This window comes from Artemia sp. Qi Xiang Cuo, chromosome 6 (genome assembly GCF_049724085.1).
Source record: "Artemia sp. Qi Xiang Cuo chromosome 6, ASM4972408v1, whole genome shotgun sequence".
Lineage (NCBI taxonomy): Eukaryota > Metazoa > Arthropoda > Branchiopoda > Anostraca > Artemiidae > Artemia > Artemia sp. Qi Xiang Cuo.
In genome coordinates this window covers 51,805,785-51,831,803 of record NC_142799.1, presented here as the reverse complement: position 1 = coordinate 51,831,803, position 26,019 = coordinate 51,805,785, and the positions used below count along the sequence as shown (strand labels likewise).

Sequence of the window (26,019 nt, the reverse complement as noted above, 5' to 3'; positions counted from 1 at the left end):
GATCTTTTGAAGGCGTGTGAAGCTTTTGAGGCATATTTACCTTCTGCATTAAAGTGTCTGCATTTACTTTAAATTTACTAAGAGGATACCTACAGCCACGGTAAGGTTAATCAAGAAAGTTTAGACTGTTGACCTTTACGCCCCAGGCGCTAGCAGGTTTCAAATTTCTAATGTCCACCGATCTCTACTTTGTCACAAAGATCAACTTGCAAGCAAGATTCGTAAAACATGTTCATTTTCAGGGATGAGAGGCATTATACCTGCTGATCTGTACTAGTAGAGTGTTTGTGTGCTAATCACTTTGTGATAGACACAGAATCAGAGTATTTAATCTATCAAACATGCCGGAAACAATACGCATTGTAAGTTTAAGAAAAGTAGCCTTAGCTTGTACATGTTGCGATTTTAAAAATAACAACATAGACTCTATTAGGCTTGATATTTTGGGGTATAGCAATAACGCATTAATTTACACTTAGGATATATTTTAAAACTATCATCCATAAGATGTCAGGAAATACAGAATAAAGTTGGATTTAAGAACACATTCCTCCTTGAAGCGGTTTTTAAGGAGCGTGTCGTCAATGTCTGCGTTTTTTAAAGATTTTTGTTTTTCATGACATCTAATGTCTAATTCTGAGTGGGTGACACCTACGGCTTTTACTTGGTCATGAAGAATAAAAAATCAAGATGTTGCGCAACATTATTTGTTGTCAAAGCCGACCAGAGGACTGCTGCCTTAACAATTTATATCTAGTTTTCTCCTTTTTTTCAATTTGATTATATTTTGGTTCCCAACTCTTCCGTAGAAGAAGAGGATAAAATTCATAAAAAATATTTTTAGACCAATGTAGAGTCTCTGTTCGGATCGTAGCAAATTCATCAGACCGACAGTACATTATCTGTTATATTCAATTTCATTGGACATTCTGGGTTTTCGTTTAATTACATATTTTTTCAGTTGAATTTGGTTTCATATATTAAAAAGATTAATGAGCAAATCACGTAAATCTGTAGTTTAAATTAAACGAAAACTGTATTTCTTGTATCTTCTAAAAAGACTATAGACTTTTTGTTTCATATATTAAAAAGATTCATAATTTTCATCTTTTCTCTATGCTTCTTAAGTCTGCTGCTAAGATCGTTTTAAAAGGTGGTATCTTTCGCAAAGTAACTGTTACAAGAGAACGAAGAACTAAAAAGTAGTGTTTTATGTTTGTTTGATTATTATTAACGATCAGTTGTTTGTATATGGAATTTATTTTTTGCTTTGTTTTCTAACAACTTTGGTATGACAAACTAATTCAGTCTTTCGTTTAATGTTTCTATGCCTTAAGAGTGCTTTGCTATGGCAATTTATAAGTCAGTCTACAAAATAAGTTTCATAGGAGAGCGAAAAGAGTGAAATGGGTATTTTGGGTTTTTGATTATTAATGCCATTATTGTTATTACAATGTATCGATTATTATTGTTCGCACAAGGAAGTTTTTTTTTCTACCGTTCAAAATTAAAAAAAAAAAACAAAGAACTTTCACATGCAAACCAATGAGGTCCGCGTAGCGCAGGTGACGATCTCCTGATACGCTTTCGATGTATTTCCCCTAGATTCCTATGGGCAGCCATTTGAAGCTAGGTGGAATTTTAGATTGTGTTACAGCGAAACGCTATTAATTCTTCCCCCAAACCAAACAATAAGCATCACCAAGACTTAATCCAGATAAATATAATGATAAGATAAATATAAATTATATTTATTGAATTTGGTGCTGTGCTTAAAGCCTTTGAGTGACGAATTAATTTCATCCTTCTTTTTGTTTAACTGTTTCAATTTAAGTCGATGTGTATAATATAAATTGTGCAAGAATGAAGAAAAAAAGAAGGAAAGGGCTTTGAGTTATTTAATTGCTGTTAACAAATTTTTTTTTATACTAAAAAATTGTTTCCCTAGCCAAAAGAACAAGACAAACACGAATTATATTTCCTGTATTCGGTGTGGCGCCTTATGTCTTCAGTGGCACGAAATTGATTTTGTGTTTATCTTTACGTTTTGTACGTCTATACTTGGTTGTCTAACTGAGGTAATTTAAGAAACGGTATATTCCAAAAAGTAATTTTTTTTGTAAAGCTAAAAAACATCTAAAAAAGGAAATAAAGTGCTTTTGGTTTTCATATTGTTTTTGACGAACATTTGTTTATACTCTGAAAGTTTTATTTTGGCTTAGTTAAAGCAGACGCAAATTTAATACTAAAAGCTCCAAGTTCTAGTATTTCTACATCCGAGAAAAGGAAATATAATGCATTTTGGAAATGAAATAAGCTTCTAATTATCTTGAAACCCAAATAACACACAGGACAGCGGATTGAACCATGTGATTGACCGTGTCTGGTTAAAAAGTATTGAGTTATAAATATCACTTTGACAAAAAGTGTCACATAATACATTTTTAATTAGTACAGCCGTTTTAATGTCGGCACAAAGACAAAAAAAAATTGATAACTTGGAAATAGCTAATAAACTAGTATAGATTATTGGCAAACTATATGAAACGTATTGAATTTTTGAAGAGTCCAAAAAGTAGCTTGTCGATTTTTTCATAGAACAGATTTCAATCGACAGCCAAGCACCGCAGAATCTCCAAAATACTTCTATTTCAATGTCTACTGTGTGTATACTGCTTTCATTTGAAAATTTACGTTCTGAATATTGGTCCATAGAGTAAGTGTAATAGATGGCGTTCTTCCTATTTTTTTTTTTTTTAAACAACTTCAGCGCACCAAGCGGCCAATAGAGTAACATGTTCATGGCCATCTAAGTAAGTAATATTTACAAGCCTACTTGTAATGGGGCGGCGGGGGGGGGGGGGGCTAGACTACAAAACAGCCAACCAGCTGGAAGGAAGTGTAATTTTTATTGATTTTTTTAAATTGTCTTAATGGAATCATTAGGTATTGACACTAATTTTTCATTAAAAGAAATTCAACAAGCTTGAGTTTTAAGGGAAGTTTTACGGGCTTCCATGAGAATTTTAATGGGAAATCTACTGCCTTAAATATTTTTCCCCCTGAGAAACAAACCGTTGTGCGACTAAAAGCATTATAAATTCTAATACACCAGATGCATGATTAAAGATCTGATATTTTTTTCGTTTTGAAGAGACGCTATTATCATCTGATCGTCGAGAATATTTTTCCCCCTTCCAATTCAAACTAGAAAACAAAATAATTCCTTTTATCAGCCAATGCTAACAAACTGTCTTTTTCTTTCTATTTTTTAGGGGTTGGCCAAGTTATTGAAGTTGGAGTAAAGAAAGCCTTGCATGCCAGTGGTATTACTAACGCTAATTTGACAACGATGCCGGATAAACTTAATAAATGGAGGCGATTAATTCTTGAGGATGATTCGGATTTTATCATTGATGCTATTTTGCCTGGAACTATTGTCGACGCAGTTGTTGAACAGGTACTATTTTTGAGTAATTAATCTTCGGTAAACATAAAAGACAAATTAGGTTGTGTTCAGCGTTATAAATTCACAAAAATGTGGGGGGGGGAGGCAAAATTTATTTTGAAAATCTAGGGGAGGGGGCAGTTTTGTTTTCGGTTCCTTTAAATGGAAACAGAAAGAGGGGATTTTTCCATGAAAATAATTGAAAGCTATTTTCTGAAATCTGGAGGGAGGGGGAGGGTTAAAAATGAAGGGCAGGTATGTGATCCCCCTCCTGATCAGCACCATTGGTTGTATCAAATTTGTAGGATTGTAGCTGATTTTAAAGGAGTTTGCAAGCTATATTCGTAAAATGGATTGTTTGTTTGTAATACTTTACCTTCTTTGCTTTGCCTTTTGTTGTGGGTCAGCTGAAAAAGTGATCCCATATTTTTGTACGCAATCGATTGCTTACTCGTTTCTTTGTTTAAAAAGAGAAATATTTAGTCCGTGATCTGTTGGTTTCTGAGGTAGACTGATCCGTCACATCAATGTCAAGGGGAGTATACCGCTATCCTTACCCATCTCTCAGAGAATAATATGTATCTATTGTCTGTATATAGTAATACCTGTGGATTCTAATAAAAGTGTTTGCCTCTTTCTATTCCTTTTATTTTATTTTTAGCCATTTTATACCTATCCAGCCATAGAGCTTTACGAGAAAAACCTTACTATGTATATGTAAATTTCTGTATACATTCAGTTAAATCCATCTGGATATAAGGAAGAATAAGGACATCGTTCTTGGTTTTATTAAGCGGTATGTCCTCAGCAAGTTCTGTAGTGAAAATGAGACCGGGTGGTACTCGAACTTAAAACGTTGGTAGCTGACACATATACCACAAAAATAAAGTTGATTTACTTGCTTCGGTAACGTTTTGTATTGCAACAGCCTCTGGTCGGTTTTGCCATCAAAACTGTTTCAGGAGCAAATTTTCGTTCCTGAAGACGGTATCAAAACATGGTGTTTTTTTCTAAAACCAACTTAATTCACAAATCCCTAAATTCTATCCAATGTTTTCACTTTTCAAATGAGCCTATTCAAGCTAATACTGTATTATTTTACCCCAAAACCTAGCTCAATCTGTGTTGCTAGTTAAAAAAAAAAGTATATCTGTATATACACACTAAGACTGCGTTGCTTAGCCTCAAAATTCTGTACCTACCATTTGGTTTTGATACATTTGTTGGAAAGTACAATTTTTTCCATGTCTATCGTTTAATAATTTTCTCTGCCATAAATTGTATCAGAAACGAATAAAAGGCAGACCAAATCAAACAAGGTGTTTGATCTGCTTCAAACAAGGTGCGCCATGCCTACTTTTCCCCTTAAAAGTGGGTGGCGAGGGTGTTGGATTGGCCATGGACCGCTTTTTGTATGAAATCATATAGATTGAAAACATCGCACGATTTAGTTTTAAACAATATGTAGCATGTAGAGGCTACCTTTCCTTTAAAAATTGGTGGTAGGGGGTGCGACGGTGGTCCTCTAATCAAACAGATTAAAAGTCCTTGCGCTATTCTTGCTCAAGTAACTTCGGCTACCATAAGCACCATTTCGCCTAAAAGTTAATGTTGGGGAGGGACAGGGGGGGGGGTATTGGAGAGGCGAAGCTCCTCGGCTTTACCTCATTTCATAAGGATTGGAGATTACTGCAAGATTCTGGTTCAAACAAGATATATAATTGCCTATCAATATGCCTCCAATAACATAGATTTAAAATCCTTCCATGATCCCAGTTCAAACAAGGGATGACTTGTCTATCTTTCTGCTAAAGAAAATGGCAATGAAAGATGCTGGAAGTCACTCATCCACTTTCATTCCAATCAAATACATTAAAAATTATCCCATAATTTCTGTTCAAAAAAATTGTAACATGCATGAATTTCTGCCAAAAAGTTGGTAAGAGCTTGACCCACTTTTTACCTAAAATTAGTTTTTTTTACCGGATCAGAAATTTGCTAGTTTTGCAATGCGTCATTATCTGATTTTGCTACAACGTTTACCACAACAATGTAGTTGTTAGCCCCTCAAGTTTACAAAAACGGACATACCGCGCTTTCATCAGCTCTTCAAATATTATTCATCGACGTTACTAAATTAAGTTCGAGAGCTAATTCCTTGCAGTTAATATTACTGAGAAAGGTGCAAGAGGTAAGGTCTAATATGTTTAGCGATGAGAGAATTATTAAAGTTTAGGAGTATACGTGATGCCATTCATTTTCTTCAGGTCCAAAGGCAGATAATGAAATTACAAATTCAAGTGAAAACACAAACTGAAGACTTTTACATAGACTATAAACTCCACTTCAGCACACACTCATTAGACTGTCACTCAAGGTCAAAAAGGAAATAGTTAAACAATAAACTTGAGAAATCACAAACAAAAGTAACAATAGATGGCAGTTCTTTGGACTAATTAGGAAACGCTCCTTGTTTGAATGTCAAAAATTTTTTATTTCATATTCCAAGAAATTATTTTGGTACGTCATAGTTGCACAAAACAGTGGCACGTGCTAAGTATTTTTAAATTTTAGTCTAACATCAACTTCACACATCTGTCTGCTGTACTTGCCTACTTGAGGAGAGTTCTTACCTCAAAAGCACAGATATTAATAGAAAAATGAAAGATTGGTGGAAAAACTTCTGATATTACTATTTGATGTAGACTGTAAAACTTTATTCCCGAACGCATTTGTTAAGCTCTTGCTCAAGGTTTTTTTTTTTTTTTTTTTTTTTTTTTTTTTTTTTAAGGCAAGAATTATAAGTAGTTTTTTAAAATGTATAGTCTTATTCCACAATTTTACCAGAGATCCACACTTTTCGTAAAAAGCGCGTAAGTTAGAACTCTACCACTTTATTGCAAAAAAAAAAATAAAACATTAAATTGTCAGCATTAATAAAAAAGAAGGATTTACATCACATTAAAGAGCAGCTGTTAAACTCAGCATTGAACAGCTTCTAAAATAAGGTCAACTAACTGTTAGAAAGAATAGAATGAAAAGCCAAATCTCTTCTAGGGACACATACTCAACAGAATTATTCAGAAAAGCTTATTTTCGATGTTGTAAAGCAGTTAATGTATATTTTCTCTCGTTTCCAGGTAATCCCAGAGGGAGTGAAACTAAGCTTCTACAGCAGTGAAGGATACGTACATCAAGATCATTTCCCCGGTTTATTTGACACAAATGAGAAGTATACACCTGGAGATAAAGTACAAGCTACAATTTTATATACCCTTCCAATTGTCAAAACAATTCACTTGTCTCTTACTGAAACTGGTGAAACGACTGAGACTGGTGAAATTGGTGAGGGGGGATACAAAGTTGGTGACATACTTAAAAAGGCAGTAGTAGTATCTTCGAACTCAACAGGTATGCTTTGGAACTATAAACAACAGGTTTTTATGTTGACAGAGCCGTTGCGTCTAGAAACGCAAGTAGAAACGCAAGTTAATTTTGGGATAAAGTGTAAATTCGAAAGAACCGTGCTAAAATTTTATGTTAATAAAAACGTTTGGGTAAAGGTCAAGAATAGCGGCTCTTCAGAACAAAACATCCTAGTACAAAAAGAGACACATTTTTAGATTGCTATCCCAGCCCCTCAAATGGTCTCATATAGCCTTAGGCTGTATGAGATTTTATGAAATAAATACGCACTTTAGTTTAAAAAGGTTATCAGGAAACCTCCTCTGGGTAGAATCCTGGTGTTTGTTTTTTTATTGGTCTTGAAAATACAAAATTTTAGACTATTCAGAATCCTCAGTCACCCGCCTAACAGCGTCACGTTTAATATTCCTATGCATAGTGGTTGTCCCATTAATCTAAGGCTAGTTAGACGAGATGAGGGGTTGTTAACTGAGGAGAAGGGGGTAAGAGCTCCCCTCATATAAAACAAATACTGCGAATGTGAAATGAGATACATTCATATATTCACCTTTACAGAAATCGTACGGCTGGTGATATCTCCAAGATTAAGATTTGTCAAATAACCCCCCCCCCTCCCCCCCCCCCAGATTTTCAAAATTTAGAAATGTTGACCTAAAGTCATATTTAGAATTCTGTATTTAAAAAATCATGGTAGGGTGATTGAGGAATTCAATAAAGATGGACTTGACATGTGTAAGCAAATGTACCTATTTTAAATAGTTTAGGATAAGCATTGTGTATTTGAGGGTGACACCGAATTTTTGTTTTTCGTTTGTGTTTCACAATTCAATTATCGCTAATGATAACTAATTAATTGTTACTATTTCCATTCCAAGGCAAAGGATTACTCAAATTGTAAGTGATTTGTATTGTTATAAATCTAGAACAGACGAAATAGTAGTCCATTTTATACATCAAAAGTGTTTTAGGGACTAAATTTATTGTTATCTGTCATTTGGCTAATGCCCCGGGCTCAACGAATAGGATTAGCCTCATATAATTATTTTTTTTTTGCTTTTTTAAAGCAAAATTTCTTTCTTTCGTTGATATTTTATGCTCTGAGGAAAAAAAAATATCGTTAAGTTTGTTTCTATGTTGTCAGCTCAGAAGACCCTATGCAACACTAACGATAAATAATTTACAGCACGCTATAAAATACAAGTAAAAGTGGGGTAAAGAAACGAAAAAAAAAAAAAAAAATGGCAAACAGTTTGATCAACTAGCTAAAAGAAAATATGGGAAACTGCCATGAAATGGCTTAAACTTCGAAACAGCATGATGCGACTTCCCCTCGTTTAGCAAGGTCAACTTTCTCATTATATCTGACGTAGATTTTTCTAATCTTATACGACGGTACAAACACAATTAAAATCTCACAAAAAACAAAAAAAACGCTGCATTGAGCGCTAGGGAATCATTTCTTAGAAAAAGTAAAACAAACACAAAATTAAAATTTTATAAGATTAGTTCTTTTGTTAAAAAATTTTAGTCTCTAAAAGCATTTAGTGCTATAACTGTGTATAGTGTGTTTCCACGGCTTAAGCATTGTAATAGTGATTTTCCTGTATACCGATGTTGTTGTTTTTTTCTAAAGTAGGTTGTGTAAAACTATTAATGCTTGATTTACGATGAAACATGCTACTAACGATTTATCATATTTTCCTGGTTTGGAATATATAATTTTTAACTTTTTAGAAACTATGGAAATGCCCATGTTTTTAAATTTCCACAAAGAAGAGTTAATTATATTCACATTTTAATACTTGGATAACACTTAAAGCGTTTATAACGATTACTGGTGTTCTATTCTGTAATTTAGGCTTTTCTATTTTAGACTTTTTATTATTGTTATTATTATTATTAATGTTTTAGGAGTTTTCCTTCGTCTTGGCAATCGAGCTCGTGGCTTTGTACCCACTCGTCATCTACACTCTCAAGAGCAGTCGAACAATAAAGTCCAGGCAGCTCATCCAGTTGGCTCAAAACGAAAATGTCGAATTATCCATTGGGCGCAAATGGACAGAACATTCATTTGCACTATGAAAGAGTAAGATCGGTTTATAAAAATGGTCTTGCACAATTAATGAAATATGAGTGTTTGTTGGCTTAAATTCATTAATTTAACTCTTACATTCATTAATTTGGATTAAATTCATTAATTTAACTTCATTAATTTAAATTTAAATACTGTAAGGCCATTCGATACCTTAAAAATATTTTTTTGAAACTCGCCATTGGCTAACAGTCTCAAAGACAAAGGGAATATTGGGGAATTTTCCCAACACTACGGGAAACTCCCAAAGTAATCTTGATAAAAATTTATTGGAGATTTCAAATGTGGCAACAGTTCGAAAAGCTAATGAGAGGCTAGTTTAAAATAAAGGAAAAATTATAACCTTTAACTAATTGTTCTGCAAAGTGCTGCCTATTCAATGTGTATGAAGCATAGACAACACGTCTTCTATGTCGGCAAAGTTTTCAATCAAGGCAGGTAGCAAAACGGAGAACCCCCAAAGCTGAGCAGTTACTCAAATGTTGCTTTCTTCAGCTGATTTATACCATTTTCTGAACAGGTATTCTGGAATATTTTTAGGGACTGCCATTTCCTGAACTGTAGAAACAAAGTCATGTTCTGTTGAGTCGAAAAAACAGGATTCACACTTTGTAGTGGTGTAAGTTTCATCAAAGATGAATATGTCCATCTCCAGTACAAAACGCGTGAAGCTAAATGGTTTTTCCAAGATTTCCGGGAAAGTAGGTGTTGGCTTTTAGTTTTCAGTTGTTTATTCGGATCACTTATATCACCGTACAAAACGCGTGAAGCTAAATTTTGTTTTAAGATTTCCGGGAAAGTAGGTGTTTGCTATTAGTTTTATGTTGTTATTCGTATCTCTTATATCACCGTACAAAACGGGTGAAGCTAATTTTTTTTTTAAGATTTCCGGGAAAGTAGGTGTTGGATTTTAGTTTTCAGTTGTTTATTCGGATCTCTTATCCAAGCTCCGCCTAATCAAGTCTTTACCAAACAAACCAGAAAAACTTAGAATGGACGAGATTGGGTGATCCTGTAAGGTACTGTACCCTCTTTCTCTCCTATGGAAACAGATATATTTTTGATTATGGCTATTTTTATGTTTTCTAAAAATAGTATTTCACTCACCCTGTTCGCTTGAAACTGTTAGTCTAATTATGCGACCTTCCAGAGACTAAAAAAAATATCTTGAGTTCGTTTGTTTAGACCTTGTTCTCGTTTTGGAGCGAGAACAAGGTTATAAACCTTGCGAAAAGAACTTTTACATAGGAGGTCAAAACTCTCTGAAGTTTGAAAATTTCAAGAAAAATAGAATAATTTTTTTTTTTCTAGTCAAATAAATACAAATAAAAAATATAAAAAAAAATTCTTTAAAGAATTATTTAATGAGGACACTTGTAGAGCATAATGTACGGCTTATACATATTCGCAGGACAAGAGCTAAAGGAGTATTAATTTTGTGGAAGTATATACAAGCTTTATAATACAAATATGTTACGTTTTAATCTTTCTTAATGGTTTTTTTATCACTAAAGACAGCTTGGAGGAGGTTCTTGGCAAAACCTATGCAGTATTTCGTGTTCCACTGGCTAGAAAAAAAAATTAATTCGTTTTTTTTTTAATATGGTGCACGCAGAGGAAATATAGTTGGAATGTCTGGGTACAATAATAGCTCTTTTCATGCGTATTTTGAAAAGCTTTTATCAATGCTGGCATTTTTCATACGTGGAATATTCCTTACCATTGAAGCACAATTACTGACCAAATGCTGTTTTTGGCTGAGAACCGTGAAAACCAACCATTTTAAAGTATCAAAACATTATTCCTTAAAAAGAGTACGAATCGACCTTAAAATCCATTTTACTATGCTTAAGACCAATCTAATTTTTTCGCTGATGGGACTGATTGTGCGCTTAATCTGGCTTAAAATAGTTTCTGAAAAGCTAAAACATTCATGGGTACATGTGAGCCCCTAAATATTGGAAGTGTGTGCATTTTAATCATGTATATGTTATTTTTAGGGATTTATTGAAAACACCATGTATTACATTAGAGGAATTAAGTGTTGGTCAGCTATTAACTTGTAAAGTGAAAGAACGGCTAAAGCATGGTGTGGTAGTCTTCATAGGACTTTCAAAGCATTTTCAAGGCTATATTCCGAGAATCTTTTGGGATGATACTATACACAGGAAAAAAGAATCAAAACTCCAACCTGGAGCTGAACTGCAGTGTCGAGTATTAAGTGTGAGTTTGTTCTATTATTTTTAATTGTTTAGTTTAGGACTATTGATGTTTTTCCATCACTGAGGCTTTGTTGCTCCGTAGTAGATTAAGGATTTTATTATCTTAACAGAATCTTTCGCGTATTTTATATTACAAATCTTTTATGTTTTAGACTTAAACAGGATATTAATACTTTTCTTCAAATCAACAGTATTGAAGTGACAAAAAGACTTTATCACAGTTCTTGTTTTTTCACTTTGAGCTTTTGACAATTTTTTTTCTGTGACTAATTTTGCATATAAGTAAAATCTGCCTAGTCTCTGAAGTTGCAACTGTTGGATGGACAACTTGTTTAACTTAGCTATTGATGCTTGTCTTTTGTCTCCATGCTCAAAGCCAATAGGCCTTTTTTTACATTTTCAGAATTGTACATGTACACAATTGTTTGTAATTGTTTATTATAATAGTGGGAGCAGCTTAATTATGAAGATTTTAAAGCAAAAAACTGACTGCAAGTAATAAGAGCTTGGGCTATGTTGCTTAGGCAACGTGAAATGTTTTAGTAAACTTGGGCAACACCCATGGGCGTAGGGAGGGGGGGCCGCTGCCCCCCCCTAGACCTTCAAATTTTTTTTACAGGTCTCTGCATGATGAGTATACATCGAGATAGAATAAAAGTCAAACAAGAAGCAATCATCCATAATGTCTTGGAAAGATTTAGCTGTAATCCAAGAAGATTAATGCTGAAGCATATTGATGATTTATAATTTTTGGTGATTACTATTAATAAAGATTTCATAAGTATGACAGAACTTGCTGTCAATGTAAGGTTTGGTGAACTGCCAATATAACTTCAGCCCCCCCCCCCCCACCCTTCATCACAGAAGTGGCTGCCCCCTCCCCTAGGCAAGAAGCTACGTACACCCATGCCGACATAACTTCATCTCCCCCTCCATCACACTATCGACTGCCCCCCCCCCCCTAGACAATATGCTGCCTACGCCCATGGCAAAACACTTTCCTTAAAGTATAGACTTCAAAGTGCATTGTTTCTGCTTAAGCCTAACTTTATTCTCTTATTTCCTGAAACCCGATCAATGTTGTTACTTTTAAAACGCACCGTATATACAAAGCAATACTATACCACTTTGACCTAAATATAAAACCTAACCCATATACGAACATGTTGTTTGTTTTTGGCCCAAATTTATTCCCCCTTTAGTTTCAAGGTAATCTTAGCATTTTCGTGCGAAGGTTGGGGAGGGGAAATACGCCCCCCAAAGTCATCCTTATGCTGCATTTGGCCTATCAGTTTTAAGTTAATTGGTCAAATAAAAGCCAACATACCTTTCTACTGAAATGTTGGTTGTGGAGGGTAATGCTGAAGATCCCGCGGTCTCACTTTTTTCCAACGATCTTACAGATTGAAAATTACTGCAGGGTTTAATTATTTTTGTAGACCACACTGCCTTTCCATGACTATAAATGACAGTTCGAATTGGGATAAATCTGCTGATGGTATTTTTGCTGATGACGATTACTGCACATTTAATGGCAATATCCAGTTTATTTTTTAATTTTTATTTCACTGTCTAATAAAAGGATTTATCCCTGTTCGAACTGTTATTTACTGTAGTGTTTCAATTCAAACCAGATATAACATGCCGGCTTTTCTGCTACATAGTTTGTGATAAAAGGGTGGAGGCTCAAAGTTCCATTTTAAGCCTTGAATCATGAATATTGAAAGAAACAGTACATATTTTCGATTTAAAAAAGATACAGCATGCCAACATTTCTATTAAAATTTAGAGCTGTTATGGGGTGGGATAGTGAGTGCGCCACTGATTGAACTTGGTTCTCCGATTACACTTAATGAAAACTTTTGTATATGGTTCAAACAATGTGCAACGTATCTACCTTTCTGCTAAAAAGCTGGATATAGGAGGGGCGAGAAGTTTGTAAGGGGCCAGAAGTTCCTTTTAGTTCTTTAGTAATAAAGATTAAAAACAACCTGCATGATTCATGCTCAAATAAGTTGCAACATGCATAGCTGTCTTCTAAAAAGTTTGCAGTGGGAGGGACTTTAAGGAGGGGAGATCTTGGATTGACCACATTCCCACTAATTGGCTCTAATCACACATATTAAAAATCCTTGTATGTTTCCACTTCAAACAGGGTGTCAGGTGCCAGCTTTATTGCTAAAAAGTTTGTGGGCAGAGAGAGAAGGGGTGGGTTGGACCTTGAACCTTGGGTCAAGATTAATTTTAAAATCACATAGATTGAAAACCATAGCATGTTTTTGATTTAAGGGGGGTGCAGCGTGCCGACTTTTCAACTAAAAGCCCAGAATTGGTTCCGCATAATTTCCGCTTTAACAAGATACAACACATCCACCTTTCAGAAAAAACAAAAATTTAGGAGATAGATCGGGACGTCTGAGGGGCCAGAGGCTCACTTTGAGCCTGAAGCCATATAGATTGGAAATCATTGCATGATTTTAATTTAAATAAAGCATAGAATTCATACTTTTCTGCTAAAAATTACTAAGTGTGTGATATAGGGATGTCTGGAGGTCTCTGGTCACACTTTAGTCTTCCAATCATAGAAATCAAAATTTCTCGCGGGATCAAACAAGATACAAAATGACTAGTGCTCTGCTAAAAAGTTGACATTGGGAGGAGTGTTGGGTGAAGGGAGCTCTTAGTGAGGCTACTGGCACTTTTGGATTTCAAATCAGAAGTTTAAAATTCTTTTGTGACACTGGTTCAGACAAGTTGGAACGTGCCACTCTTTGTACTATAAAATTGGGATTAAGAGGTACAGGGCACCACTCGCCAAATTTGGCTCTTGAGTCATATAGATTGAACATCCTTGCCTGATTCTGGCAAAAAAAAATATGCAGTCTGCCTACCTTTTTTTTAAAAAGTGGAACATTATTAGGTCCAGTCTTAAAGATTAAATTTCCTTAACGATTCCGGTTCAAACAAGTAGCAACTTACATAGCTTTCTGCAAAAAATTTGGCAGTAGGAGGGACGATAAGAAGGGTGGAGTGGGAGGAACCATAATCTCACTTTGCGAATCATGCTTCCTCTTTAAAATTCTTTTATGCTTCCTCTTAAAACTGGGTGTAATATGCCTACTTTTCTCCTAAAAAATTAGAGTAAAGAGAGGAGGGGCTGGGAGGTCACGGTTGTATCTCTGTCAGTTCAAAACTTGATTCTTTTGTTATACGCTAGCTTTCTAAAAGTCTTTACTAAGAAAGAGGCAAATGATGGTTTCCAATTTCTTTCGTAATGAGAGTTATATTAGTTTAGAACACATTGATAGTACAATTATTCTTCCTCAGCCCCATACTCATAAAGATTAAATGACAAACTCACTTGAAATACGCTAAAAATGTAAGCTCTTTACTTCAGCTTACATACTTTAGTCTTTGGGCCAAGGACACGTGAAAACCATCCTTTTTCACTCTTGACCATAATTACACATAGCCTTCCAAAATGTAATATATTCATCAATCCGGCCTGAGGTCTATATCCAGCCATGAGGCCGGTCCATTTTTTCTAACAACTGAAAACAAACCAAAACTGAAGCAAAAAAATCTTATAAGTTTGTCACTGCAAATAAGCTAAAACCAGTGGCATAGGATAAAAAATACAGAGGGCGTTGCTCCTGCAACAAAGTTCAATAATAAAAAAAAAGATGTACAACTGGCTTTCAAAGTTTTACCTTTTGCAGTTGTCCTCTCTGAGAAAGTAACAATGAATTTAAATAGGTGTTGATGCTAGGTTCTATATAATGTTATGCCCAAAGCCAGTGGAAGTATCTGAATTTTTTGTAGTTTTTCAGGAAAGCAAAAACAGGTTCTTTCGAAACAGTTTGTGGGAACACTTTTTCTGGAAAATTTTATTAGAAAAGTAAACTTTCTTGTCAAAATTAACAATTTTCTCTCATTTTCAAATGTAGTATATCAAATTTTGAATTTGCCTTTAAATTAGAGGTACTAAAATTGGACTGTCTGACATCCCCTTTATGATGAAAACTAATTTGGCGTTAATATTTTGTTTCTTTTAAATAATTTACATTACTAGCTTGACAAAATGAGGGAAGGGCAGTCTGAAAATCTGACGCCTTTTAGATTCAGTGTATAAAGTTAGGTTAGCAAAATTTTATTGAACAGCTGCATTAACAAAGTTTCCTATTTGGTGAGATTTTTTTTTTTTTTTTTTTTTAATTATAATATTTTATTATTATTTAAAAGAATTAGCCAATTCAAGCTCTATGATAATTTGCAACAATATCACTTTGCCATCTCTTTTATGTCATCGTTTTTTTAATCACTGCTCGAATGTCACTGCGAAAAATTATCATTGTTTTTTTTTGTCATCGAACGAACTATTATTATTATTATTTTTTTAATTATAATAGTTTTTTATTATTTAAAAGAATTAGCCAATTCAAGCTCTATGATAATTTGCCACAATACCATTTTGCCATCTCTTTTATGTCATCGTTTTTTTAATCGCTGCTCGAGTGTCACTGCGAAAAATTATCATTGTTTTTTTTTTGTCATCGGACGAAGTATTATTATTATTATTTTTTGTCACTGCAAAAAGTGTTACTGTTTTCTTGTCTCTGAAAAAAGTGTCAAGATTTTTTTTTGCTATCAATGGTACACAAAGCTTATTAATTTTGTGTGCCATTATAAAAAGTGTCATAGTTTTATTCTGTCATCGTATAAAGTGTCATTGTTTTTCCTGTCATTGTAAAATTTGTCATCGTTTATTTTTTACTTCATTAACAAAGATTGTAGAAGTGCTTTTCTGATCACGAAGTAAAACTTTATTTACAGATGCTTTTGCTTATAGAATATTGTAGCCATGGAAAATTGTTTAGGCGGCATTGCTTAGATGAGATATTCCACCCTCGGGAATTTTTGTATGATTGAAATATACCTGAAGGAAAATTATAATAGGTTGGGTTTTTTTTTGTCCAAATTCCAACATGCAGCATATTACCTTTGATAAACACCATGGTCTTGACTTTTTAAGGAATAATGTGCAGGGAAGTGAAAATCTCTGTTGGAGTGGGGGTAGGGGTCAAGAAATAGCCACGTTTGAATAGAAAATGACGTGTAATATGATAATACAAAAACAGTATTATGGGAACGACAGAGAAAAACAATGGTTTATTCCCCAGTGATAGGGAACACTATTCCATTATAGACCAAACATGGTTCAAGCCAAAAAAGAAAATTTTTGCAACAAAAAAGTAAAACGATGGAAATTCTTGCACCGAATTGTTTTTTTACTGCCAATAAATTTCAATTTTTTTTAAATGACGGAAGCAAAAATGGCATGATTTTTTTATTGCATTCACAGAAAATTACAACAAGCCTGTACAAAGGATGTTTACTTATTGGGGGGGGGGTGGATTTTTAAAGTAAAACCAGGTAATTTATGTGAAGAGTGTGGGGAAGGAAAAATTGTAAAGATCTTGAGATTTTGGTGATTTCTAATATTCCATGAATCGCCCCCCTTAGTTTTGTTGACGTGACGCAGGAGTTTAGTGACTTTAGTGACTCGAGTTTATAATCCCATTAATAATTGATGCTTCTGACTATATATTTTAGGTTGATCCTGCTAAGCGACGACTTCATTTGACTAACAAAAAGTCTATTGTCAAGTCTCAACAGCCAATTCTTGCAGAATTTGAGGACTTTGAAGAAGGAGTCGAACAGTTAGGAACGGTTGTCGCTGTCAAAAGAGAGGGAGCTGTCATTGGGTTCTATAATGACATTACGGTCAGTATACATCCAGCAGTATGCTTTTACTTTCTACAATGAAGTGGGATTAACCTCTGGTTTATATTTGCGAGTTTTTTCTTGGAAATAGAAAAAAACCTAATATAATTTTATTAAGCGGTGCATCCTTTTCACCTAACTAAAAACAGAAGAAATAACTGCAACTAGTACTTATCTTGATTTTCTTTTTTCTTATTTTTTTACTTTCAGATTTCTTTAATTTGCTCCTATATTGTTCTTAATGAAGTAAGTAGTCTTTGTATCATGATACTATGATACAAAAGCCTCATGTGATAAGCGAATGTTTTCAGTGACTTTTATTTAGATGAAATTAGTTTTTAAAGCTAAATTTATCTACTTAATTCAGGAATTAAAATGAGCAGGAATTCTTATAAATGACGAAGTAAAGCTTAAAACGAACAGAAATTGAAACGAACATTAGAGTCAAACTTTAAGAAAAATATAAATTGTTAGAAGCAAGCGCCCCCCCCCCCTCTCTTAAACGGCTCTCAAGAATCTTGTAGGATTGACTGAAATAGTAAAATAGAATGGGATCTTACATGTGTTATATGTAAAAAAAAAGAAATAATAACTTCAAATAAGCTTGGTGTTGGTGCTCCTCAGACTCCCAAAAATTACTATAATATAATTTCCAGCTTTAATAAAAACTAAAAAATAGCTTCAGTAGGAAGTTTATTTCAGTTAATTGATTTTGATTAGAAAGGAATGTATTTAGAGGGAAGAAACCTTTGGTGAAAAAATGTATTACAAATTACATTAATAAAACTAAATAAATTGTTACAAAGAAATATGATTAGGCTATATCGAAAAATAAATTTTCCGGAAAAATAAATCTACTGGAAGTGTGTGTATTGTTAAATTTGTTTGTATTATAAAGCGCAAATATGAAAGTGTAGCATATAGGAGGTATGAGGGCTGGTAGCGCCATCTTTATTTTTTGGCAATTCATTTTCGTCTAGTTCTGGCTTCATTGTTCTGTTTAATCTCTGTGTTTTGAATTTTGTTTCTCTATCTATAGTAATTTCAGCTTTTTTTTTACGATTCTCCATCCATTAATTTACCATACAACAATTTCAAAATTCTCATTCTAGCTACCCACGGCGGCAAGGGGCTGCTCCCATTCATTAGGCCTATAACATATGACATTAAAATACAAACTTACAATGCATTTTTTGTAATACGTTTTTGTAATTTAAAATACATTCACTTTTCTTATAACACTTTAAAACACTTTTTACTATATATATATATATATATATATATATATAAAAGAAAAAAATTAAAAATATAACACCATTATTTTTTAAATACATCACATTTCAACACACTACTGTCGCTGGGCCTTGCGTTGTTAGGTAGCTACAATAATCTTCAAAAAAAAAATTCTCAAAAATCAAAAAAATAGTAATTTCAGCTTGTCTTAGGTTTGAATTCCACATAAGCTAACTTTTGCTTGTTTAAAGTTTCAAATCCGCTCTTACTTTTGTGGAACAAGTTTTTTTTTTTATCTAATTTATATTTTTATTTTTTTTTTTGCTACTCCCTTTTTCTAAAGAAGTTGTATTGACAAGACACTGATAATTATTTTTTTAAAAGCTTTATTGACAATCTTAATTATTTTGTTAAGCAGTTGATTTTATTAATAGTGGAAACATGATGGTAGTTGATTAACAATAGTTAATTATTGTTAATCAATTAATGTTGATCAACAGTAGCAGCATTGTGTTAGCAGTCGTAGCTGAAGTACCCTCACAATTATTTTGGACTTCCACAATTTAATATTAGCCTCAGTTAGTTACCAACTTAGCACTATTTGTAAAACATTTACTTAATGGGTTTTGATATTGATATTTTATGTTTCAGTATTAACCTCAAATTCGTACTCAACGATGTCGTAGACCCTTAGATACCAGCCAATTTTTATAGCCATTTTGAAATTTTGAATATTGGTCAGTTACGGGTCCACCAGTTTACTAATATGAATATGAATGTGTATATGAATGTAATATGTATATGAATGTTTGAATGACGTTGCACCAGCATATGTTCTACTAATTTTAATTATCATTCGTATGATGCTAGGAATGCCAATAATTTAGTATATGAGAAGAGAGAGACAATGAGGTCAACTCAAGTGTTTCGTCATATAAGTGTAGCCCTCTGGAATAGCCTACCGGATAAAATTAGGGGCTCTGAATTAGTTTCTTCATTTAAATCCCAAGTCAAAAGGATTTCTCCTTAGTCGAGATGCAGGGCGAGAGCAGGTTCTTGGGGACTACTATGCGTGACTTTTTTTTGTCTTAATTATGTAATTTATTAATTAATTGAACCGCTGAGCACAGGTCATTTGGCCTTCTAGTACTGACGATGTTTATTTCATTGATTTAATACTTCGTGAATTGCATTTTGTGAAGAAAGGTATCAATCAAAATGATACCATAAACCCTTCAATATCAACTTTGTTGAGAATCAAGCACATTTTGGGAAATATTTACTTAATTTGTTCTGATTTCAAACGTCTGTATAGTAATATCAGTGTCAGAATTATAATTAACAAGCTTACTTGAAAACGATCTTCCATGGGAATCAGACACAATTTTTGGAATGCGTACTTATTGTATCTACATTTAGGGCATTCATGCTGTGATCTTAACGATTTTTCAATCATTTAGGATCATTCCCAAAATTATTCCTGATTGGCTGTGAGTTGAAAATGGTCAATCGTACACGATAATGTTTGTGAATTTGGATGATGGGGTGGGCTATTGGAGGAGGTATTGTCCAAGGACTCAACTTTTGGTCCTTGTTGCATAAAAGTTGAAGATTTTTAAACGGCTCAGATTGAAGGTACCGTTTATGAAATATGTACTGAATATTTTTAATTTTTTAAGTCGAATTTCCAGTATTAGTCTGAGATTTGTTGTCATAAGGTCGGAAATGCAATAAATCCATTTTGGTGGAAATCAAACACACTTCATGAAGTTTTTACTTAGTGTTTTGGCTTGCGACAATTTTATTGCGATCTTAGAAATTTTTAGGATGAGCATCCATTAAGGCTGAATTAATCATGAATGAATAAGAGTCAAAATAGGTGCAACATGTCTAAATTTGACGGTGTAAGAGGGGATAGGGGCCAAAGAACTCCACTTAAGGCCCTCCAGCTATGCAGGTTGAAAACATGACATGTGAAATATCGTTTTACGAAATTTTTATATACAAATGAGCATGAAAATCCAAAGTTTCCTCTTTTTTGACATTACTGCTTTCAGTATGTTGAGATCTTGTATGATGCTTTTTTGTTCTAGGGTTTTTTACCAAACTTTCAAGTCCTAAAAGACAAAATTGTTGAGCCACGGGAATTCTTCCGTCTTGGACAAGTGGTTAAAACTCGCGTTATATCGCTAATTCTAGAAGAAAACAGGATGGTTTTGAGTATGTTACCTCCTGGCATTCAGTCAAAACACATCCCTGATGCATCAGCAGAGACAAGCGAAGAAAATAATACTGAAAGGTCTGCTGAAAATAACCTTGAAAGAGTTGCTGTATACAACTGTATTATAGACCATATAGATAAAAAGGGGATTACAATTAATATTGATAATGTAAAAGGTATGATACCCATAGGACATGTCTCAGACTTTGAAGGGCTCAATGAGAAGCTAGTTAAAACATATAAACAGGGTGATGCAGTGGAGGCAGTGTGTCTCTCAAAGGAAAAGTTAGTGTTTTCAATGAAGGAGTCCCAGATAAACTTGGCTAAGAACGGACTATATCCTAAGGATTTAATGAGCGTAGAAGGTATGATTCTTCCATTGGTGGCTGTTTCTTTCAAACAGTTTGGCATTTTCTGTGAAGCTATAGGAATGGACAAACAAATATTGATGCATAAAAAGGTGAGTTTCTTTTGTTTCTTAGTGTTCCGAAAATAAGACAGAATCTTGTTTTAATGCACAATACTGTATATAAAGTGTGCCTGGAAATTATTTCAACTACTATTATTATTATTAGACATTCATTCGCACTGGGAAGGCATACATTGAGACCGAGGGGGGTGTTATTTCCCTTGGATAAGTCCAAAAGACTTCCTCCCTTCCCCTCTCAGACAAATTTAAAATAACGGTAAAAACGAAATATTTTTGTCTTTCGACCCCTCCCCAGGACAGTTTTTTACTTCCCCCAAGAGATTCAGGTTCATATTCACAATTCACATTTTCTTTCCAGTTCCCCTTTTTTGTAGCTGAATTTTCTATATTCAGACTGAAATATTAAAGATCATTGTGCATTTAATCAGAACTTAAATGTACTTATATACCTGGACACAGGGGAGTTGAGTAATGTTGCCAACATGACAGGAATTATGTTCTTTGGCAGGAATTTAGTGCAGCTGATAGAGTGAGAGGAGCAACAGATCAGCTTTTATTCATTCTTGGGATGAGGACTAGGCTGTAGTACTTAAAACTGCTATCTTATATTTATATTGAGCATTGTACAAATGATACCGAATATTTGTGTTACTAAAACTAATTTATTGGCAAGTGATTGATCTCTACCGCTTTTCCTCAAGCGAGTATGGCTTTTTCAAATTTAAGTCCCCCCAAGTGCTATTTTACTTTCCTGTGAGCCTTGGTCTCCATTGGTAGTTTGTAAGGCCCAGAAGACAAATCAGGCGCATTGGAATTCGCCTTTTTGGGAAAAGTCCGACCTGGTGAACGAGTATCTATTCTTATCAACTAGGGAGGTGGCCAATTTCGCCTGAAATAGGCATAACAAAGAAAGGCCTAACAGTTCCGTCGCCTCATCTATAGTTGTCAACGGTACTTTTTTGTGAGCTTTGGAAATCGGATAAGTATTTACTTTTCGCCAAAAGAAGAAATCTATTTTGGAAATTTCATTTGTGTGTCACAACAAGAAGAGTGATTCACTAAGTGGTGTGGTTGTACTCAAATTTCGCTTTGAACTGGTTCAAATTCAAAAGGCAGATATGCCTCTTGGAAGTTTTTCTCCTTGGGGAGCGTGAAAGCAGCTGTGGACGGTTGTATAAATATTGTCTACACATTTCGGTGCGTTCAGACCCTGAGCTATTATATTTGACATCCATCAAACTTCTTAACGTTTTCAACATCCTTCAAATACAACTAAAAATTTGCTCTAAATGGCTACAAGAATTGCGAAAAGCTAACTAAGGTAGTGTTAGAGCCCTAAGGTGAGGGCTCAGCTGCGCTGTGCCCTCACCTTGGGGATAACATATTGCAAAATTGGAAAAACATATTTATAAGACATGCTGAATCTTATAAATAGGCCAAAAAGGACAATGTATCATCCTTCATTCAATCAAAACAAATGTTGGTAAAGAATGGGATCGCAGAACTTTCCCTCGCCATCTCAGGCTTTCTCTCCTTATAGACCTAGAAAGCGGGATTGAACCACACTTTCCGTACAGCCTACTTTACAAAAGCATATTAAATTGGAAAACATATTTATAAGACATGCTGACTGTAAGTATTCTTGAATTACAATTATCAAATTGATGAAAGTGAATAAGTGTTGAGCGATGGTGTATCATCCGCGGCTATCCGGACTCGGTAGGGATGCTGTTTGCGTTAAACGGTACGGGTCAACGGCGGAAGTAACTAAGACTCTCTTATTGAAAAATACTTGTGTTTTAACTTTTGGAGAGGCAACGCCCCGCTAGAGTCTCAGGCGGGTTAACCCAATTTTAGGATTGACACATGACCATTAGGTTGCCTGGACTCATGGCAAACAAGTGATCTAAGCCTATTAGGGCCCACCCGCCTAAAGTCTCAGAAGGGTGACCCAATTTATAAGCTCATACATTTGAACTAAAACAAAATTAATTAAAAATTAGTTGACCAACAATTCGCCTGGACTCGCAGGTGAACAAGTGACCTAATAAGGCCTGCCTGCCTATAGTCTCACCCGGGGCGACCGTGTTGTAGGATTAACGCATGACCACCAAGTCACCTTGACTCACAGGCGAACAAGCAACCTAATTTTAAATGGGCCTGCCCGCCTATAGTCCTAAACGGGTGACCCAATTTATAAGCCAAGACAATTTAACCAACATGAAATTAATTGAAGCTTGGTTGACCGAGAAGGTGCCTGGACTTGCGTGCAAACAAGTAACCAAAGCATAATAGGGACCGGCCGCCTATAATCTCAGGCGAGCAACCCAATTTATAATTTCAAACAGTTACACTAAAACAAAATTGATTAACCAACAAGTCACCTGGACTTAAAGGTAAAAACAAGCAAGATAAGCCTAATAGGGTCCGGGTCAGTAAATGGCCATTGACGCAGTAGGCTTTAGACTTTTACAGTTAGGGAAGGAGGCAAAACCCAAACTCTTATTTGTAGTGATTTTGTTCCTTTTAAGCTTGATTTGCATATTAGAATTCAGTTTTAATCATTTTAAGATTTATTTATTCATTTATATTAGTACCTGTTGCATATTTGTTTGCTGTGATTTTTTATTTAATGTTCTATGACTATTTATTTAATTCTGTTCGTTCTGGGTTTCATTTATTCTTTAACAGTAATTTCTGGTCGTTTTACGTTTGAAATTTCTTGTAATTTGGGTTTTTACAGGTTTTTGTATCTGCTGATCGTAAGTTTGATATGGCCTTTATTATTTTTGGAAAAACTTCTTTACAGAAAGTTTCTTTTGATTAATTATCCTTTAAAATCTAATATCCCGATGAAATTTGCCTGGTTTTCTAAAAAGGGGAGAAAAACCCAAGTGTTGCTCACGAAAATCACACCATCGAATTCAGAATATGGAGAATCCTACTGTAGAGGTTTCAAACTCCTATCTACATGAGTGTGGTATTTTGTATTTTTTGCCAGGGGTATTGAGCAAATGGTCCTAGAATACCGGGAGAGAGCTCATTCGAATGAAAAAAAAAAATGTTATAGTGCTCTTTTTAGGTGACTAAAGAAGCTATCGTTAATAAATGTATTTGGTAAGTATGGCTAATCAAACTGAACTGTTTACCTTTAAAAAAGAAAACAATTTTATTGAAACAAAGGATTTAAGAGATTGATGACTACCGTATTCATTTGGTAGCAAAAATTTGAAAGTGAAGTGTTACTCCAGCAACAAATTCGTCGGCGGACCTGTCCCTTCCTTTTCAATATTAAATAAAAAAAAACAAGTTTTTTTAACTGAAAGTAAGGAGCGACATTAAAACTTAAAACTGACAGACATTAATCCGTATATGAAAAGGACTGTCCCCTCTTCAACGCCTCGCTCTTTACGCTAAAGTTTGACTCTGTCTCACAACTTTATTTTTTAAAACAATAAAAAACTTTAGCGTAAAGAGCGAGGCGTTGAGGAGGGGACAGCCCTTTCATATACGGAATAAATTCTGTTCGTTTTAAGTTTTAATGTCGCTCCTTACTTTCAGTTAAAAAAACTTGTTTTTTTTTATTTAATTTCTGATCGTTTTTTATTTATCCAGCTTTTATTTAGGCTTACTGTTACTGAATAAATAAAACATAATTTGCATATTAATTTTACTTTTCTTGTGCTAAATGGCTTTCCAATAAACCAAAACCAATACTATACAGAAATACCAATACAGAAATTATTCTGTATATGAAAGGGGCGTCCCCTCCTCAACGCCTCGCTCTTTACGCTAAATTTTTTTATTGTTTAAAAAATAGAGTTGTGAGAAAGTCAAACTTTAGCGTAAAGAGAGAGGCGTTGAGGAGGGAACAGCCCCTTTCATATACGGAATAATTTCTGTTCGTTTTAAGTTTTAACGTCGTTCCTTACTTTCAGTTAAAAAAAACTTGTTTTTTTTATTTAATTTTTGAATGTTTTTGAATTAATACAGGTTTTGATTTTGGCTCACCGTACATGAATAATTACAACAAAATTTTCATATTAATTTTACTTTTATTTAGGTTAAATGGCTTTCTCGAAACTTGTTTAATTTTATTTACGAACGTTTTTATTAGCAATAAATATACGTAACTTACGAATTAACTTACGTAACGAACTTCTATATTCATATATTCTTAATACGTATATTAGAGAATTCGCCCCTAATCGATGCCTTGCTCTTTAAGCAAAATTTCGAATTTTGTTCTTTAAAAATGACCCTTAATCACAAACGCCGTTAATTAGAATAAATAGCTCTTATGAAAGTACTAAAACATCTTTGGCTTAAAGAGGGAGGTATTGACTAGGAACCCAATCAATATGAACCCAATCGTATACGTAATATTTTCTGTTCGTTTTAAGTTGTGATGTTGCTCCTTACCATTTTTTTTTATTTGATTTCTGGTCTTTTTCTTAAAGAATGCTGGGAAATCTGGCGCCCCCTTCATAGCAATGTCCCTTCCCCCATGAAAGTTTCTTCATGGAAAGATCCTCCCACATAACCCCCAACCCACCCCCTCCACCACTACCAGAAAAAATCCCCCCTTGAAAACGTCTTTATACTTCCCAATAACCAGTACCATATGTTAACATTGGGTAAAGTTTATAACTTTCAGCCCTCTCCCGGAGGATTTCGGGGAATTAAGTCATCCTAAAATACATAGTTATCATATTTTCGACCATGCTGAACAAAAGGGCTATCTCAAAATTTTGATCGGGTGACTTTGGGAAAAAAAGTGCGTTGGAGGGGGCCTAGTTGCCCTCCATTTTTTTGGTCACTTAAAAAGGGCGCTAGAACTTTTAATTTCCGTTCCAATGAGCCCACCCACGATATTCTAGGACCACTGAGTCGATACGATCACCCCTGAAAAAAAAAAAAAAAAAAAAAAAAAAAAAAAAAAAAAAAAAACATGCAACCGTGATCTTTGTTCTCGGAAAAAATGCAAAATGCCACATTTTTGTAGATAGGAGCTTGAAACCTCTACAGTAGAGTTCTCTGATACGCTGCATATGATGGTGTGATTTTCATTAAGGTTCTATAACTTTTAGGGGGTCTTTCCCCCTTTTTTTGAAAATCAGCGAAATTTTTTCAGGCGCGTAACTTTTGATGGGTAACTTTTGA

The 26,019-nt window shown here is 34.3% G+C and overlaps 1 protein-coding gene across 1 annotated transcript in view; it reads left to right on the top strand.

Annotated features, from left to right (window-relative positions):
* LOC148951356 (uncharacterized) overlaps positions 1-26,019 on the top strand; it is a 117,410-nt gene that overhangs the window by 56,984 nt on the left and 34,407 nt on the right. Inside the window, exons 7-12 of the mRNA XM_089091076.1 lie at positions 3,276-3,460; positions 6,589-6,859; positions 8,786-8,960; positions 10,967-11,189; positions 16,802-16,972; positions 20,299-20,886. Coding sequence (XP_088947202.1) covers positions 3,276-3,460; positions 6,589-6,859; positions 8,786-8,960; positions 10,967-11,189; positions 16,802-16,972; positions 20,299-20,886 — 1,613 coding nt within the window. The remainder of the gene's footprint in view (positions 1-3,275; positions 3,461-6,588; positions 6,860-8,785; positions 8,961-10,966; positions 11,190-16,801; positions 16,973-20,298; positions 20,887-26,019) is intronic.